Source organism: Chiloscyllium punctatum, chromosome 9 (genome assembly GCF_047496795.1).
Source record: "Chiloscyllium punctatum isolate Juve2018m chromosome 9, sChiPun1.3, whole genome shotgun sequence".
Taxonomy (NCBI): Eukaryota; Metazoa; Chordata; class Chondrichthyes; order Orectolobiformes; family Hemiscylliidae; genus Chiloscyllium; species Chiloscyllium punctatum.
Genome location: NC_092747.1, coordinates 31790479 through 31806364, shown reverse-complemented (window position 1 = coordinate 31806364; position 15886 = coordinate 31790479). Strand labels below are relative to the sequence as shown.

The following is a 15886-nucleotide window of genomic DNA, read 5'->3' as shown; positions in this document are numbered from 1 at the left end:
AGATCTACAGTGTGCAGTAGAAAAAAGCTAATTAATAATAAGACTGGTTTCTCATAAATAGCTCACTATTTCTCTCCCCATTGATCTGCTGAAGATCTCCAGCACTTTTTGTTTTTACTTCAGATCTCCAACATCTGTAGCGTTTTCCTTTTCTTTGAGTGGATAATTAACAATAATTCTTGTAAAATGACCTTTAGGGATAAGTGACAATGGTATGACATAATTTTGCATTATGTTTAGAATTTGGATATTTCACACTGGTGCCAGTTAGTTCATTGTGAACAAAGGAAATTGTGAAAATATGAGGACAAAACTGGCTGAGGTGGAAGGAGGCAAGATATTAAAAAACATAATGGTACTTAGGCAATGGATAGTCTTGAAATATTTATTAGATAGTTTATAGTAATTTTACATTCCTTCAAATACACAGGGCTTAGTGGTTAGCACAGCTGTCTCACAGTGCTAGGGACCTGGGTTTGATTCCACCCTCTGGCAACTGTCTGTGTGGGGTTTGCACATTCTCCCTATGTCTTCGTGGGTTTCCTCTGGGTGCTCTGGTTTCCTCTCACAGTCCAAAGATGTACAGGTTAGGTAGATTAGTCATGGTAATTTGCCCATAACATTCAGGGATGGCATGTGTCACCATGGCTAGTACAGGTTTACAAGGATAGAGCAGGGATGTGGGATGTATTGGTTGTACTGAATGACAGGGCAGGCTCAAAGGACTGAATGCCTTACTCCTGCCCATGTTGGTCTACTGAAAATGATCAATCAGTAACTTAGCAACTCAAGAACTTTATTACTACATTGTTTTCTGGACTCAGGAGCAGTTATTACTGAACCCATAACAGTTTAGAATGGCTTCACACGGTATGCCTTTGATCATCAAATGTGAGAGTCCAGGGTCTTGGTGGCCACATCCTTTGAATTAAAGGGAATTTTGAAGCAACACTCATCTACAGTAAGAAAGTCATTTGGGAGCTAATGCACATCTTATGGAATGGAACACACCCTGATTAAGTTGACATGCTTTGTACAGCTAGGTCTTCTACAACATCTACCAGAAGTTTCAGTCCAGGCAGAAAACAATACATGCCCAGATGATGAGTACACTAGTTTATGACAATTTACCCAAGAACAGGAGTTTTCATCTAAAGGACATCAAATGTCAGTTTGTGAAGGCTTTCAACTGCTTTCTCCCATTACTGAAGCTCTACACTGAGAAGATTGGATCACATATTGTAAAATAAAACTCTCAGCTTTTCCTCCAGTTTGAATTAACTATGATGAACTCTCTCCAATTGTAAGAGATGAAGATGAGTCTTTTCTTCTCCTAAGATTCCTAACCATCAGACACACTGAAGACTTGAACCTGAATATATGCCACTATATGGCCTAGCTTCATCATTCCATGAAGTAGATCTTGTCAAACGCAAGATCTTTGGTTCTTGTATATACTGGATTACTATGATACTCTCTCAGATCAAAGACCAGAATCCTTAAAAAGTAGAGAAGTTATGGATTCAGCTTCACAGTGAGATGACACTGACAGGGATGTGCAGGTAGATCCTTATAATTCTGTCCCAAACTGCATGGAACAGAAAAATTGGGGGATAGTAAGGATTTCACATGCTGGAGAAATCAGAGTTTATAAAGTGTGGTGCTGGAAAAAACACAGCAGGTCAAGAGTGGATAGATGGGAAGATGGACAGGTGGATCAGGTCAAGAAGGCAGAGCAGAGTCAGAGTTGGTGGATTTGAAGTAATTAAGTTAGTCACCGGATAGGCCCAGGAAAGGGAGGGAGGTGTCAGAGGTGGTCAAGGTGAATTTAAGGTCAGGGTGAAAGGTGTTGGTGTAGTGGATAAAATGTCCCACCTCCTTGTGGGAGCACAAAGAGTTCCACAGCAATATTGGCACCATCCTCCACCTTTTCCTCTGCTACATCAGTGACTGTATTGGCACTGGTTCATGCTCCCACAAGGAGCTTGAACAGTTTATCTACTATCCCAATATATTCTACCCTGACCTCAAATTCACCTGGATCATCTCTGACATCTCCCTCTCTTCCTGGACTTCTCCATCTCCAGCGACCGACTTAATAGTGACATCTACTTCAAACCCACCGACTCCCACAGCTACCTTGACTACATCTCATCTCACCACCACCCCCACCCCAAAATAAAAACACAATCCCTTACTCCCACTTCCTTTGTTGTACCTGCTCCCAGGATGAGTGATTCCACTCCAGGACATCCCAGATGACCTCCTATTTCCAGGACTCTAATTTCCTCTTCCCTGTTATCAATAATGCCCTCAATCACATCTCCCCCTACTCCTGCGCCTCTGCCCTCAAACACCAAACCCCCCCCCCTAAACACAGCAAGGATAGAATCTCTCTGGTCCTCACATTTCACCCCACTCATTTCCAAATCCAGTGAAACATTCTCCGCCATATTTGCCACCAACAGTCAGAGCCCACCACCAAAAATATATTCCCTCCTCCCCTCCCCCCATTTGCATTCCATAGGGACTGTTCCCTCTGTGACCCCCTCATTAGAACCATACTCCGCACCAACCCTGTCTCCACACCTGGCACCTTCCTCTTTTGCCGTAAGAGTTATAATCGCTGCACTCTAACCTTAGTCCAAGGCCCCAAAGGATCATTCAAGGAGCAGGAGAATCGACGTTTCGGGCATGAGCCCTTCTTCAGGAATGAGGAAAGTGTGTCCAGCAGGCTAAGATAAAAGGTAGGGAGGAGGGACTTGGGGGAGGGGCGTTGGAAATGTGATAGGTGGAAGGAGGTCAAGGTGAGGGTGATAGGCCGGAGTAGGGGTGGGGGCAGAGAGGTCAGGAAGAAGATTGCAGGTTAGGAAGGCGGTGGTGAGTTCGAGGGATTTGACTAAGACAAGGTGGGGGGAGAGGAAATGAGGAAACTGGAGAAATCTGAGTTCATCCTTGTAGTTGGAGGGTTCCTAGGCGGATGATGAGGCGTTCTTCCTCCAACCGTCGTGTTGTTATGGTCTGGCAATGGAGGAGTCCAAGAACCTGCATGTCCTTGGTGGAGTGGGCGGGGGAGTTGGAGTGTTGAGCCATGGGGTGGTTGAGTTGGTTGGTCCAGGTGTCCCAGAGGTGTTCTCTGAAACGTTCCACAAGTAGGCGGCCTGTCTCCCCAATATAGAGGAGGCCACACTGGGTGCAGCGGATGCAATAAATGATGTGTGTGGAGGTGCAGGTGAATTTGTGGCGGATATGGAAGGATCCTTTGAGGCCATGGAGGGAAGTAAGGGGGGAGGTGTAGGTGCAAGTTTTGCATTTCTTGCGGTTGCAGGGGAAGGTGCCGGGAGTGGAGGTTGGGTTGGTGGGGGGTGTGGACCTGACGAGGGAGTCACAGAGGGAGTGGTCTTTTCGGAATGCTGATAGGGGAGGGGAGGGAAATATATCGCTGGTGGTGGGGTCCGTTTGGAGGTGGCAGAAATGACGGCGGATGATATGCTGTATATGGAGGTTGATGGGGTGGTAGGTGAGGACCAGTGGGGTTCTGTTCAGGTGGTGATTGGAGGGGCGGGGCTCAAGGGCGGAGAAGCGGGAAGTGGAGGAGATGCATGGAGGGCATCGTCGATCACATCTGGGGGGAAATTGCGGTCTTTGAAGAAGGAGGACATCTGGGTTGTATGGTATTGGAACTGGTCCTCCTGGGAGCAGAGGCGGCGGAGACGAAGGAATTGGGAATATGGGATGGCATTTTTACAGGGGGCAGGGTGGGAGGAGGTGTAGTCTAGGTAGCTGTGGGAGTCGGTCAGTTTATAGTAAATGTCCGTGTTGATTCGGTCACCAGAGATAGAAATGGAAAGGTCTAGGAAGGGGAGGGAGGAGTCTGAGACGGTCCAGGTGAATTTGAGGTTGGGGTGGAAGGTGTTGGCAAAGTGGATGAACTGTTCAACCTCCTCATGGGAGCACGAGGTAGCGCCGATACAGTCATCGATGTAGTGGAGGAAAAGGTGGGGTGTGGTGCCAGTGTAGCTGCGGAAGATGGACTGTTCCACATATCTTCCAGGTGAATTTGATGTCGGGGTGGAAGGTGTTGGTAAAGTGGATGAACTTTTCAACAGTTCGTCACTTCCCGCTCCTCCGCCCTTGAGCCCCGTCCCTCCAACCGCCACCAGGACAGAACCCCACTGGTCCTCACCTACCACCCCACTAACCTCCGTATACAGCATATCATCTGCCGTCATTTCCGCCACCTCCAAACAGACCCCACCACTAGGGATATATTTCCCTCCCCTCCCCTATCAGCATTCCGAAAAAAACACTCCCTCGTGGGTCCACACCCCCCACCAACCCAACCTCCACTCCCGGCACCTTCCCCTGCAACCGCAAGAAATGCAAAACTTGCGCCCACACCTCCCCCCTTACTTCCCTCCAAGGCCCCAAGGGATCCTTCCATATCCGCCACAAATTCACCTGCACCTCCACACACATCATTTACTGCATCCGCTGCACTCGATGTGGCCTCCTCTATATTAGGAGACAGGCCGCCTACTTGTGGAACGTTTCAGAGAACACCTCTGGGACACCCAGACCAACCAACCCAACCACCCCGTGCCTCAACACTTTAACTCCCCCTCCCACTCCACCAAGGACATGCAGGTCCTTGGACTCCTCTATCGCCAGACCATAACAACACGACGGTTGGAGGAAGAACGCCTCATTTGACTAGGAACCCTCCAACCACAAGGGATGAACTCAGATTTCTCCAGTTTCCTCATTTCCCCTCCCCCCACATTGTCTCAGTCAAATCCCTCGAACTCAGCACCGCTTTCCTAACCTGCAATCTTCTTCCTGACCTCTCTGACCCTACCCTCACTCCGGCCTATCACCCTCACCTTGACCTCCTTCCACCTATTGCATTTCCAACACCCCTCCCCCAAGTCCCTCCTCCCCACCATTTATCTTAGCCTGCTGGACACACTTTCCTCATTCCTGAAGAAGGGCTCATGCCCGAAACGTCGATTCTCCTGCTCCTTGGATGCTGCCTGACCTGCTGTGCTTTTCCAGCAACACATTTTCAGCTCTGATCTCCAACATCTGCAGTCCTCACTTTCTCCCCAAAGGATCATTCCAAATCTGGCAGAGATTTACTTGCATATCTTCGAATATCATTTATTGCATCTGCTGCTCTTGATAAGGTCTCTTCTACATCGGAGAGACCCAGCGCAAACCTGCAGAACGGTTCAAGGAACATCTTTGGCCTGCACACATCAACCAACCCCACCTTTCCGTGGCCATCCATTTCAACTCCCCCTCCCACTCCTCCAATGACATATCCATTCTGGGCCTCCTTCACCACCTACAGAAGACTACCTGCAAACTGGAGGAGGAAGACCTCATCTTCAGCCCTGGGAACCTACAACCTTATGGCCTCAACATTGAATTCACCAGTTTCCAAATCTTCCTTCCCTCCATCCCATCCCAGATCCAACCCTCTGATTTGGCTCCGCCCTCTTGACCCGACCTACCTGTCCATCTTCCTTCCCAACTATCTGCTCCACACTTCTTATTGACCTTTGTCCATTATCGCCATCCCACCGACCTTTTCCTGAGCCCCATTCCCCATACTTGTTAACAGTCCTCTTTACCCTCTCCTGTCCTGGTGAAGGGTTATGCCCGAAACGTCGACTCTCTTGCTCCTTAGATGCTGCCTGCTGTGCATTCTACAGCGCCACATTTTATCGACTCTGGAACAGGAACATTCACCACCAATCCTGAAACCTCACAATAATGTTCTACTTTCCTTTGAGAACCCATAAAATCCTTCGTCTTGAGCTCCAGTGATCCTGTCTGTTGAGACAGTAAGAAACTCTGACCTTTTAAACCTTGTCTTTTCATATTTACTCCAGTTGCTGCCTGGCAGGTGTAGCTGTGAATCTTCAAATGTAAACAGTGGGCTCTGCAGGGATTTTCACTGAATTAGAGTAGACCTTCTGTGAGGCATTCAAAGAAATGCATTTTTACTCTGCCATTCTTCCATCAATGTATCCCCTTTCTTCCTGAGCTTGTGCATACAAGATGCTAACATCCTACCTTTACAATTCAATGATGCTACTCCTCTGCTCTTCTTTGTGGATGCAACTTCATCATTAAATAGTCTAAGAGGTTAAGACCTCTGAAATAAAATCTATTTGTATCTTATCAAAGGGAAGTGGTACCCTCTCAATAAGCCTCATTTGTCTTCATTCCAATGAAGCTGCTAGCGAGTTTTGAGAAGATTTGTACCTCAGGTTGAGGTTCTGCATGTAGGTTTGCTGCTGAGACAGAAGGTTCGATTTTAGACGTTTCGTCACCATACATGGTAACATCTTCAGTGAGACTATGGTTTTTTTTTCCAGCTGTTGTATGTATGGATCCAGGCCAACATTGCTGCCGTCCTCCTCTTATGTTATTTTGCATGACTACCTCTAGAGAATAGTGCAACCTCCAAGCATTTGAATTTATGAGCAAGGCCTTTATTTGAGGGGGGGGGGGCGTGGGGGGTGGGGGGAAGAAGGTAGATGTCTTAAAACACATCTGTTCTTAAGAGGAATACCGATTGGAGCTGAATAAGCTGTACTCTATGACAGAATCAAACAGATAGTCACTCATCAGTATTCACACTGCAAAGTTCTTGCAGACAGGGGTGAGCCTTGGAATCTCCTGCTACAGAAAGCAGCTGAGGCCAAGATAATTGAATGTTTTTCAAACAGGTGCTAGTTATTAGGGCTAATGGGATCAAGGGAATGGGGAGAAAACAGCAACAGAGGAATGAGTTAGATGGTCAGCAGGTTTGAAGGGTTGATGGCCTACTCTTGCTTCTAATTTCAATGCATCTATCTACATATGATGGCTTCAGGGATTATTGGTCTCTTTGTCAAAGGAAGTATATAACTGCACCAGAGATTCCCTCAGATGAGTAAAGATTTAGATGTACCTTGATTTCAAGCAATTTAAGAAAATGAGACATTATCTGTTTGAAACATATAAAATTTCCAAGAAGGTTGAAAGAGTAGATTCTGGGAAGAAGTTTCCCCTGTCTCGGCATCTTGAGCTGGAGGTCAAGCATCAAAATAACGGGTAATCCATTAAAGACTATGATGGTAAGAACTTTCTTCAAAGGTTGTAAATCTACTCTACTCCTGTGAGATGGAGATGTTTAGTCATTAAGACCATTCAACAAATGCTTTTGGAGTTTTAGATATTAATAGAATCAAGGGCTGCAGACATTGTACAGAGTTGCAGAGCTGAAGTACAAAATGGGCTATAATCTTATTAAATAACAAAACACGTTCAAAATTCTTAAAGTTGCACTTTTTTTGTGGGTTTCTCAGGATATGTGCTGACTTACAAGACAAGACACGAGGAAGCTCAGAGGAACACAGGAACATTGGAATGCTTGTTCACAGATCCCTGAAGGTGTTTGGACAGGTTAATAGGGTATCTTGCCTTTATCAGCCAAGGCATAGATTATAAGAGCAGGGAGGGTAACTTTGGTTAGGTCATAGCTGGAGTACTGTGTGCAGTTCTGGCCACCACACTATAGGAAGGATATGATTTGCACTGGACAGAAATGCAAAGGAGATCTGATTTCTCATCACAGATGCTGCCAGCCCTGCTGAGCTTTTCCAGCAATTTCTGTTTTTGTTTCTAATTTCCAACATCCGCCGTTCCTTCGGTTTTCATTTAGATTCACCAAAATGTTGCCTGGGGTGGAACATTTCAGCTAGGAAGAAGGAATACATTCAGGTTGTTTTTTTTAGAACAGAGAAGGTTAGAGTGGGGGAGGACGCAACCTGCTTGAGGTGTATAAGATTATGAGGGGCATGGATAGAATGGATAAAATAAAATTGTGCCCCTTGGTCAAAGGGCCAAGAACCAGTGGATGCAATTTTAAAGTGAAAGGCAGGGGGTTCAAAGCGGATTTGAGGAAACGTTCTCTCACTCAGAGGGTGGTAGGGGTGTGGAATGCACTGACTGGGAGGGTAGTTGTGGCAGGCAACTTCACTTGAATGAACATTTGAAGTGTCATAACATTCAAGGCTATGGGCCTAGTACCAGAAAGTCATACTAGTGTAGGCAGTAGTGGGCATTTGCTGATACAGATTCAATAGGCTGAAAGGCCTCTTCTGTACTGCACCATTCCATGATTCTACTTCATTTCAGCCAGAAGAACACAACAGTAAAAGAAGCAATCGTAAATGCCTCCATCATTTTGTTAGTTACAGTTTTGTCCTAGGCACCTTTATTCAATCAGTCTGGTGTCAATTCACCATTGCATACAGGAGGTGACAATTGCTCTTCAATAAAGCTCAGGAAAGGTCTCTATCATTGATGTGTTTTGCTGTATTTTAATAAACAAATTCTTACTGCTTATGAAGTTGTTGTGATGAGCGTGTGCTCAGGAAAGAGTGGAACAGGATGGTGAGTCCAGTGAAAGGCAACCAAACATTGACACATAAAGTCAATTTACATGTTTCTTTACCCACATCTTCCCAAAGTTCCTCACTGTTGGGACTTTTGATTATTGCATTTGTAAGGTAAAGGTTTAGGGCCATTACCATAATTGGACTATGAGAGTTGTAAGCTATATACACAAATGTAAAGCTCTATATAGTTAAGCCTATGCTAATATTACAGAACAATATTCAAAAAGGTGCCAAACAATCCAATTAATCAAGATACATTATGTCCATCTGTGCATGTCAGCTACCTAATTTGCCTAAATCATTGTGGTGACTCCCCGGAGCTTCAGTTGAACGTTATCTCAGTGAAACAAGTGAGCTGAGAGGGATCAGCTTGTGATAGTTTTCTCTTTCACTGTCACAGAATGATGGGGCTTTAAACATAGACCTATCATGTCATAATGAAAGCAGGCCCATTGCAGTCTCTTAAGATATGAAACCATAACTGACCATTCCTTGCAGATCACTGACAATGGATAGGAAGGCTGGTGGGTGAGACGTTGAGTGTTAAATAGACAAGAGACAATAGATAATAGGTGCAGGAGTAGGCCATTCAGCCCTTCGAGCCTGCACCGCCATTCAATATGATCACGGCTGATCATTCCTAATCAGTATCCTCTTCCTGCCTTATCTCCATAACCCTTGATTCCAATATCTTTGAGAGCTCTATCCAATTATTTCTTAAATGAATCCAGAGACTGGGCCTCCACTGCCCTCTGGGGTAGAGCATTCCACAGAGCCACCACTCTCTGGGTGAAGAAGTTTCTCCTCATCTCTGTCCTAAATGGTCTACCCCGTATTTTTAAGCTGTGTCCTCTGGTTCGGCACTCACCCATCAGTGGAAACATATTTCCTGCTGCCAGAGTGTCCAATCCTTTCATAATCTTATATGTCTCAATTAGATCCCCTCTCAGTCTTCTAAACTCAAGGGTATACTTCAGTCGCTTCAGTCTTTCAGTGTAAGTTAGTTGAATGAGATGGATGTGGGGTGGAGCGGGTACATTCAAGTCGGTAGCATTGTCCTAGATAACATCAAGCTTCTTAAATGTTAGAGGCTTCTTGCAGTAATACAAGCAGGTGATAGGATTCCACCACACTCCAGATTTGGGCCTTGTACATGGTAGAGAGGCATTGAAAGTCAGGTGGTGAGCTGCAGGCTGCAGAATTCCGAGTGTCTAACCTTCCCTTGTAGTTACAGTATGTATATGGCTGGTCTAGGTAGGTTTATGGTCAATGATAACCAATAGGGTATTGAGGCAGGAGTCTAAATTGGGTCATTTCTTGATGTTGTGATTCTTCCCAGTTTAAGGTATTTCCACGGCAACATAGATGCCACTTCTCTGCAAATTTGATTCAGTCCATGTGATATTAAGAAATGATTGAAGGCACTGTATATTGCAAAAGCTGCAGGCTCTGACAACATTTTGGCTATATTCCTCAAGTCCTGTGCTCTGGACGTTGACATCTTCCTTGCCAAGTTGTTCCTGTAAAACTATGACATTGACATCTATCTGACAATATGGAAAACTTCTCAGGTTTGTTAGTTTTGGGAAAAACAATACATATCCAACCTGGTCAATTACTGCTATAACAGTCTATCCTTAATCTGATTAAAGTGAATGAAGGTACTTTAAACAGTGCTATCAAGCTCCTTGATACCATACTTGGTCAAATACGGCCTTGATGTCAAGAGCTGTCTAGGCTGTAATGAAGTTAGTAGCTGAGTGGCCCTGGTGGAATACAATCTGGGCATCGCTGAACAGGTTATTGCTGAACAAGGTAAAAACAATAACTGCAGATGCTGGAAACCAAATACTGGATTAGTGGTGCTGGAAGAGCACAGCAGTTCAGGCAGCATCCAACGATCAGCGAAATCGACGTTTCGGGCAAAAGTCCTTCATCAGGAATAAAGCCCTTTATTCCTGATGAAGGGCTTTTGCCCGAAACATCGATTTTGCTGCTCGTTGGATATTGCTGAACAAGTACTGCCAGAGCACAAGGCTTCAGGACTATTTCCAAAATGTTGACAGTGTGTACCATCTGCAAGATGCACTGCAATAATTCACTGAGACAGCACCATCCAAACCCTTGACCACTATCATCTAGAAGGACAACAGATACATGGGACCATCGCCACCTATAAGTTCCCCTCCAAGCCATTCACTATCCTGGCTGGAAAATATATCAAATTCCTTCAGTGCTCGGTCAAAACCCTGGAATTCCATCCCAAACGGTACTGTGTGTTTACCTGCACTAAATAGATTGCAGTGGTTGAAGAAGATAGCTCACCACCATCTTCTCAAGTGTAAATAAGAATGGCCAATTAACACTGGCCCAGCCAGCAACACCTACATCCCTGTGAGTGAATTAAAAGATTCCCTGGCTAAATTGGACAGATGATCCTGAGACCCCAGGAGAAAATGCCAGATAAACTGTCTTGAATGTAGAATGCTGACAATTATAATTCTGTTTTAAAAATAGTGATTGATATCTATAGTAATCATGTGAAATGCATTGGGAGCAGCAATAATTAATGAATGATGACAGTTCAATGGACCAAATGTTCCTTTCTCCTCTGCATCCTATTACTGATCTGTGTCTAGAGAGAAAATACATTCAAGATTTTAATTATCGTAATTTGAACCCACAACAGCTTACAACAATCCAATTTATATAGCCCTGGTGAAAATTTCCATTTTTGTAATGTGCTTACTTTGATACTGTTATATTAATTACTCCGAGATAAACAATTGCAGTATTTTTCTCTTTAACTTGCACTTCTCTCTTAACAGTACTAATTTACTAGGCATTAAGTATGAAAGTGGAAGAGAATAAAATGAGCCTCTGCAATTTAATTCTGCATGAATCCACATTTAATTAAATCTTGGAAGTTGCTGACCCATCTACAGACTTATTTCTTGCGCACATTCTTGTGATCAGGGCACACAAGTTAAATAATAAATGATTGCTTTCCAGTATTCTTACCTCTTTCTGATGATACTTAATTGCCAACTTTAACCTGGAAAGATCATTAGCCGTCTGCACTTCCAGAATGCTATTATCATCTCTATAATTAAGTATTATTTCTAATTCCCGGGAGCTCCTTGTCTGGTCCAATAAATCTTTTGCAAATGATTCACACTGATGTGATAATTCCTCATATTCAGATTTAAATTCATTTTCCACTTTACTTAGTTCCTGAAGCTCCCAGCTCAAATGAAATGCAGTCAGAAAGGGGTCTTCACTGGACAAAGCAATTAAAGATGGACTTGCTAAGGCTTTGTATATGTTCAGTCTTGATCGAGAATGACGTAGACTGTCAACATCTGAGCTGGAAACACACTCCACACAGTTGCAACGAACTTCATGAGGCTGTGGTATAGACACTCCCCTCTGCACAAGAAGCTTTATGATCTCATAATTGTTGGTGTGGGCTGCAAGAATTATTGGTGTAATATCTGGTGTAAATTCTGAAAACTGTTTATCTAGTAGTATTGGTGGAACCTGTGGGAAAAAAAACATAGGAAGTGCATCATTGTGAGCAGAACATACCCTGATCAGTTTTTCTCTTATTATATCAGTACAACTGGAGCAGAAATTAGCTGAACCAATGCACCTTGTTGTGGATTTTTAAGTTTCAAGTAGTTACTTCCAAAGCCACTTACACTGGCCCAAATCTTCCAATATAAGAAGATGCTTTCAACCTAATTCATACCATTAATGCATTTTGGGTTCCTAATGAAGTCCCAAAATATGCATATGTATTGCACTTATACAGGAATTTTAAACTTCCAACGGCTGTTTTTATTCTGCCCAGACTGCCCTATGATTCTAGCTGCAGTGGGTGAGATAGAACCATACAGAGCTAGACTGTTTTCTCTGTACAAGCTTGCTCAGTAACCATGTAAAAGTCCTTAAACTTACCAACATATTCTTTCAAATGTAATTAACTGTCTCACAGATGAAAATACATTCTGTTCACGCAAGTTATCAGCCAGTTCAAGTGGGAGACCCAGTGAGACCATTTTGTTCTCCTCTGAATGAGGCAATTAAATTTAAACTAGTTATAATCCTTGAAAGCTATACATTCCCATAACAAATTCAATCTAAAGCCTTTTATGACTTGAATTGTAACTAATCTTCAACATAGGAGTTTATATACTATAGTGTAAAAATACCCACAGTCATGTTCTCCACTAACTACCAACACTTCCTCATCACAATGTTCACACCCTTCCATGTACGCATGCCCTCCGCTCCACAGTGTGGTGTCAGGCAGATGAGTTAAGTATTTTGATTTTGGGGGAAAGCAGAGGGTGGCACAAGCATTGTTAGGGTGAGGGTGAGTATAAACATGGCCCATCGTGAATGGGTTGTGTGAGCATTGATCAGTGTATGAGTCTGTGCAGATTCAGAGATTGATTTACATTGTTTTAATGAAGCTGTCAATGTGTTAAAGATAGATATGAAGGGGCACAGTCTTACTTCATAGCAAGAAAAGGGGTCATAGCTACACTGTATTTATATCCAACAATTTATCTCCTGATGGTGTCTGTCCCCACACCCTTGCTCCACAAGCATCCTTGCTACACAAGTTCCAGTGTAAAATGGTAAGTGGTCTGATTAAGTAGCAGTGAATATTGGACATATTCTCTGTACAACTGACTAGAAGATTTGGGCTAATAATTTTGAATTCTGCAATTTTTCATACTGGCTCAAAGTTAATTCCCCAAAAAAACTGGCCCTCCCTGAAGGTCAGAACTGAATGACTCCAGTCATTGCACTGACTAAGGCATACATTTCAGATGATACACATTTTCTTAGAAGCACAAATACTGGTTTATATGTTTCAAGAGTTCTATCTTACCAAAGATTAGTTCATTTTATTAGAAAATGACTAATGTATACAGTGAAATTATAATTATTTCAATACAGTTCAATTAAAGAATTTTAATGACTTCAAGATGAGTTACTCTGGAGAAGGACTAGACGGCCTTATTGTAAATGCTTGTGATAAACACATTTTCAGCAATATTATTTAACTACACAAAGACTTCTTTTCTTAGATACCTCAAGGTAATGAAAGAAAGTATTGAAATGTTATGTTCTGTTGCTCAACTTGATTACGCGGTTCACGCAAGATTTTAAAACTGCGATTTTACTGTTGGATTTTAACACAAACTTTCACTGAACCAGTGAAAATCTAGATTGCAAAACAGTTCCAGCATACGATGAGACCATGGTTAAACTGCACCTTAATTCATTTACATGCACTTTCAATTGACTGAACATTCAGAACTTTTAGGGAGAAAATTCCACCAGCTTTTGTGAAAAAACTGCCTCTTGGCTTCACCCCTGACTGATTAAATCTAATGTTTGGATGTTCAGTAAACGTTCTCTCACATACTGAAGATAACTACATTGATGTTTCCTCTCCATTTCACCTAGTGCCACTTAATTGTCTCAGAGATGAAAAGACATTCTGTTCACACAAGTTATCAGCCATTTCAAGTGGGAGACCCAGTGAGACCATTTTGTTATCCTCTGAATGAAGCAATTATGTTTAAACTGGTTATAATCCTTGAAAACTTTAAATTCCAGTAAAGAATTCAATCTATAGCCTTTTATGACTTGAATTATAACTAATCATCAACATAGTGGGCGGCACAGTGGCACAGTGGTTAGCACTGCTGCCTCACAGCGCCGGAGACCCGGGTTCAATTCCCGCCTCAGGCGACCCACTGTGTGGAGTTTGCACGTTCTCCCCGTGTCTGCGTGGGTTTCCTCCGGGTGCTCCGGTTTCCTCCCACAGTCCAAAGATGTGCAGGTTAGGTGAATTGGCCAAGCTAAATTGCCCATAGTGTTAGGTAAGGGGTAGATGTAGATGTAGGGGTATGGGTGGGTACGCTTCGGCGGGGCGGTGTGGACTTGTTGGGCCGAAGGGCCTGTTTCCACACTGTAAGTAATCTAATCTAATCTAATAGGAGCTTACACTACAATAGCTGACCATCTGGTGCATTGTATATGTCTTGATACTATAAATGAGCTATTAACTTATTTCTATTACTATTCCCTTATCCCATAAAATGTTATAAATTTTTATTAAGCATTGATTCAATTTCCCTACAATAGATTCTGTTTCTGATACAATTTCCATACTGTAGCTATCCCATTTAGAAAAAAAAGTCCCTTCTCCCTCTTTGTGGCAATCTCATGCCTTAATTCCCAGCACACCAATCAGTTTTATTCCCTATTCTCCTTACCAGAAACTTTGATACCTTTGCAGATCTTGGTCAGATTTTATTTTTATACTGTATGTTCCAGCAAAAAAAAAGAACCTCTCAGTCTTTCAGAAGCAAAATAAAATATGCTGGAAATACTCAGCAGCCGAGGCAATATCCAGGAGAAACAGACCTAATGTTTTCAGCCAGAGATCTCTCATCAGAGAAATATCAGCATCCTGAAATGTTTGCACCAACCTTATTGGAGAAGTGAGAAGTAGAACAAAAGCAGAAGAACCATGCCTAAAAGAAAAAGGTTCTCCTTAGGTCCTGCTAAAAGTAATGGCAGTGGTTCATGAGCATTTTGGATATCCATTTCCCAGATGCAGGTATTTTTAGCAGCCATACTTGTAACACTGAGCCACAGCCAGGGATAGAGATCAGGAATTTCTAGGAGACATCTACATGAAGAGATTAGCGAGGATGCCAACTGAGGGGGGGAACAGAATGGGTTGTAAACTATCACAAATTGAAAGATTTGTTGAGCTCTGATGTTAGCCACACAAACACCTCTCATTCTCAATTTCCCCAAGTTTTGAAATATTGTTGATTTGCACCACAAATACACAAAAATGTAGTCACTGCAGAAAGTTAGGAATTCTATTTCCTGACTTAAGTATCCTTCTGAGACAAAATCTGTGCCACTGAAATGCCACTTAAACTTAGAGGTTGAGAAAGGGAACAACTGAAACCATGGAGTGTCACTCCAACAGGTTTCTAAAGGTTTGTTTCCAATGTTTTTCTTTCTGTATCTTTATTGTCTCTCGATTCAATTGTTTTTCTTTCTCTGCACTTCTCCACCATAATTAATTTTATTGCAATCCATTCTATTTCCCTCATCTCCCTCATTCATTGTTTCATTCCCTATTCTGATACTTAATTGGGTAAGTGAATAATCTTTTAATGTCATAGATGTTCTAAATACATTTTTGATCACACATCCAACAACTTGTAGCTCATGAATTAGAACTAAAAAGTGGGCAGAAAAAAAAATCTAACTCTTGTAACCCTCCATGAGGTTTCTGCTACAGCAAATCCTAGACCATTATGACTGACAGAAAACAATAAACCAATGAAAGACGCTCCATCAGGAGGTGATATTAGATTGATTCA

At 42.9% G+C, this 15886-nt stretch overlaps 1 protein-coding gene across 2 annotated transcripts in view; it reads right to left on the bottom strand.

Annotated features, from left to right (window-relative positions):
- LOC140481263 (short transient receptor potential channel 4-like) overlaps positions 1-15886 on the bottom strand; it is a 101643-nt gene that overhangs the window by 30863 nt on the left and 54894 nt on the right. For both annotated transcript variants that reach the window (XM_072577169.1, XM_072577170.1), the window contains exon 3: positions 11478-11996. In XM_072577169.1, coding sequence (XP_072433270.1) covers positions 11478-11996 — 519 coding nt within the window. The remainder of the gene's footprint in view (positions 1-11477; positions 11997-15886) is intronic.